The 3,720-nt window shown below is 71.5% G+C and overlaps 1 protein-coding gene across 1 annotated transcript; it reads left to right on the top strand.

Moving 5' to 3' along the window:
• Positions 1 to 709: 709 nt before the first annotated feature.
• Positions 710 to 3,537, top strand: JKF63_08015 (uncharacterized protein; the record flags this gene model as incomplete). The annotated part of the gene is made up of 3 exons (XM_067903941.1): positions 710 to 826; positions 1,133 to 2,158; positions 2,212 to 3,537. 3 exons carry the CDS (start codon positions 710 to 712, stop codon positions 3,535 to 3,537), a joined length of 2,469 nt encoding a protein of 822 aa, XP_067752160.1.
• Positions 3,538 to 3,720: the final 183 nt, after the last annotated feature.

Below are 3,720 nucleotides of genomic sequence, written 5' to 3'. Positions count from 1 at the left end.
GGCGGAGCGCCAGCAAGTGATGGCCGAGGAGGCGGAGCGCCAGCGACTGGTGGCCGAGGAGGCGGAGCGCCAGCAAGTGATGGCCGAGGAAGCGGAGCGCCAGCGACTGATGGCCGAGGAAGCGGAGCGCCAGCAAGTGATGGCCGAGGAAGCGGAGCGCCAGCGACTGGTGGCCGAGGAAGCGGAGCGCCAGCGACTGGTGGCCGAGGAAGCGGAGCGCCAGCGACTGATGGCCGAGGAAGCGGAGCGCCAGCGACTGATGGCCGAGGAGGCGGAGCGCCAGCAAGTGATGGCCGAGGAAGCGGAGCGCCAGCGACTGGTGGCCGAGGAAGCAGAGCGCCAGCGACTGATGGCCGAGGAAGCGGAGCGCCAGCGACTGATGGCCGAGGAGGCGGAGCGCCAGCGACTGGTGGCCGAGGAAGCGGAGCGCCAGCAAGTGATGGCCGAGGAAGCGGAGCGCCAGCGACTGATGGCCGAGGAAGCGGAGCGCCAGCGACTGATGGCCGAGGAAGCGGAGCGCCAGCGACTGATGGCCGAGGAAGCGGAGCGCCAGCAAGTGATGGCCGAGGAAGCGGAGCGCCAGCGACTGATGGCCGAGGAAGCGGAGCGCCAGCGACTGATGGCCGAGGAAGCGGAGCGCCAGCGACTGATGGCCGAGGAAGCGGAGCGCCAGCGACTGGTGGCCGAGGAAGCGGAGCGCCAGCGACTGATGGCCGAGGAGGCGGAGCGCCAGCGACTGGTGGCCGAGGAGGCGGAGCGCCAGCAAGTGATGGCCGAGGAGGCGGAGCGCCAGCGACTGGTGGCCGAGGAGGCGGAGCGCCAGCAAGTGATGGCCGAGGAAGCGGAGCGCCAGCGACTGATGGCCGAGGAAGCGGAGCGCCAGCGACTGATGGCCGAGGAAGCGGAGCGCCAGCGACTGATGGCCGAGGAAGCGGAGCGCCAGCGACTGGTGGCCGAGGAAGCGGAGCGCCAGCGACTGATGGCCGAGGAAGCGGAGCGCCAGCAAGTGATGGCCGAGGAAGCGGAGCGCCAGCGACTGGTGGCCGAGGAAGCGGAGCGCCAGCGACTGGTGGCCGAGGAAGCGGAGCGCCAGCGACTGATGGCCGAGGAAGCGGAGCGCCAGCGACTGATGGCCGAGGAGGCGGAGCGCCAGCAAGTGATGGCCGAGGAAGCGGAGCGCCAGCGACTGGTGGCCGAGGAAGCAGAGCGCCAGCGACTGATGGCCGAGGAAGCGGAGCGCCAGCGACTGATGGCCGAGGAGGCGGAGCGCCAGCGACTGGTGGCCGAGGAAGCGGAGCGCCAGCAAGTGATGGCCGAGGAAGCGGAGCGCCAGCGACTGATGGCCGAGGAAGCGGAGCGCCAGCGACTGATGGCCGAGGAAGCGGAGCGCCAGCGACTGATGGCCGAGGAAGCGGAGCGCCAGCGACTGGTGGCCGAGGAAGCGGAGCGCCAGCGACTGATGGCCGAGGAGGCGGAGCGCCAGCGACTGGTGGCCGAGGAGGCGGAGCGCCAGCAAGTGATGGCCGAGGAGGCGGAGCGCCAGCGACTGGTGGCCGAGGAGGCGGAGCGCCAGCAAGTGATGGCCGAGGAAGCGGAGCGCCAGCGACTGATGGCCGAGGAAGCGGAGCGCCAGCGACTGATGGCCGAGGAAGCGGAGCGCCAGCGACTGATGGCCGAGGAAGCGGAGCGCCAGCGACTGGTGGCCGAGGAAGCGGAGCGCCAGCGACTGGTGGCCGAGGAAGCGGAGCGCCAGCGACTGATGGCCGAGGAAGCGGAGCGCCAGCGACTGATGGCCGAGGAAGCGGAGCGCCAGCGACTGATGGCCGAGGAAGCGGAGCGCCAGCGACTGGTGGCCGAGGAGGCGGAGCGCCAGCGACTGGTGGCCGAGGAGGCGGAGCGCCAGCGACTGGTGGCCGAGGAAGCGGAGCGCCAGCGACTGATGGCCGAGGAAGCGGAGCGCCAGCGACTGATGGCCGAGGAAGCGGAGCGCCAGCGACTGATGGCCGAGGAAGCGGAGCGCCAGCGACTGATGGCCGAGGAAGCGGAGCGCCAGCGACTGATGGCCGAGGAAGCGGAGCGCCAGCGACTGATGGCCGAGGAAGCGGAGCGCCAGCGACTGGTGGCCGAGGAAGCGGAGCGCCAGCGACTGGTGGCCGAGGAAGCGGAGCGCCAGCGACTGGTGGCCGAGGAAGCGGAGCGCCAGCGACTGATGGCCGAGGAAGCGGAGCGCCAGCGACTGGTGGCCGAGGAGGCGGAGCGCCAGCAACTCATGGCCGAGGAAGCGGAGCGCCAGCGACTGATGGCCGAGGAGGCGGAGCGCCAGCGACTGGTGGCCGAGGAAGCGGAGCGCCAGCGACTGATGGCCGAGGAAGCGGAGCGCCAGCGACTGGTGGCCGAGGAAGCGGAGCGCCAGCGACTGGTGGCCGAGGAAGCGGAGCGCCAGCGACTGGTGGCCGAGGAAGCGGAGCGCCAGCGACTGGTGGCCGAGGAAGCGGAGCGCCAGCGACTGGTGGCCGAGGAAGCGGAGCGCCAGCGACTGGTGGCCGAGGAGGCGGAGCGCCAGCAACTGATGGCCGAGGAAGCGGAGCGCCAGCGACTGATGGCCGAGGAGGCGGAGCGCCAGCGACTGGTGGCCGAGGAAGCGGAGCGCCAGCGACTGATGGCCGAGGAAGCGGAGCGCCAGCGACTGGTGGCCGAGGAAGCGGAGCGCCAGCGACTGATGGCCGAGGAGGCGGAGCGCCAGCGACTGGTGGCCGAGGAGGCGGAGCGCCAGCAACTCATGGCCGAGGAAGCGGAGCGCCAGCGACTGATGGCCGAGGAAGCGGAGCGCCAGCGACTGATGGCCGAGGAAGCGGAGCGCCAGCGACTGGTGGCCGAGGAAGCGGAGCGCCAGCGACTGATGGCCGAGGAAGCGGAGCGCCAGCGACTGGTGGCCGAGGAGGCGGAGCGCCAGCAACTGATGGCCGAGGAAGCGGAGCGCCAGCGACTGATGGCCGAGGAGGCGGAGCGCCAGCGACTGGTGGCCGAGGAAGCGGAGCGCCAGCGACTGATGGCCGAGGAAGCGGAGCGCCAGCGACTGATGGCCGAGGAAGCGGAGCGCCAGCGACTGATGGCCGAGGAAGCGGAGCGCCAGCGACTGGTGGCCGAGGAAGCGGAGCGCCAGCGACTGATGGCCGAGGAAGCGGAGCGCCAGCGACTGGTGGCCGAGGAAGCGGAGCGCCAGCGACTGGTGGCCGAGGAAGCGGAGCGCCAGCGACTGGTGGCCGAGGAAGCGGAGCGCCAGCGACTGATGGCCGAGGAAGCGGAGCGCCAGCGACTGATGGCCGAGGAAGCGGAGCGCCAGCGACTGGTGGCCGAGGAAGCGGAGCGCCAGCGACTGGTGGCCGAGGAAGCGGAGCGCCAGCGACTGGTGGCCGAGGAGGCGGAGCGCCAGCGACTGGTGGCCGAGGAGGCGGAGCGCCAGCAAGTGATGGCCGAGGAAGCGGAGCGCCAGCGACTGATGGTCGAGGAAGCGGAGCGCCAGCGACTGATGGCTGAGGAAGCGGAGCGCCAGCGACTGGTGGCCGAGGAGGCGGAGCGCCAGCGACTGATGGCCGAGGAAGCGGAGCGCCAGCGACTGGTGGCCGAGGAAGCGGAGCGCCAGCGACTGGTGGCCGAGGAAGCGGAGCGCCAGCGACTGATGGCCGAGGAAGCGGAGCGCCAGCGACTGGTGGCCGAGGA

Source organism: Porcisia hertigi (assembly GCF_017918235.1).
Source record: "Porcisia hertigi strain C119 chromosome Unknown contig_37, whole genome shotgun sequence".
In the NCBI taxonomy this organism is placed as follows: domain Eukaryota; phylum Euglenozoa; class Kinetoplastea; order Trypanosomatida; family Trypanosomatidae; genus Porcisia; species Porcisia hertigi.
The sequence above is the reverse complement of the archived record's forward strand: the minus strand, read 5'-3'. Positions and strand labels throughout refer to the sequence as shown.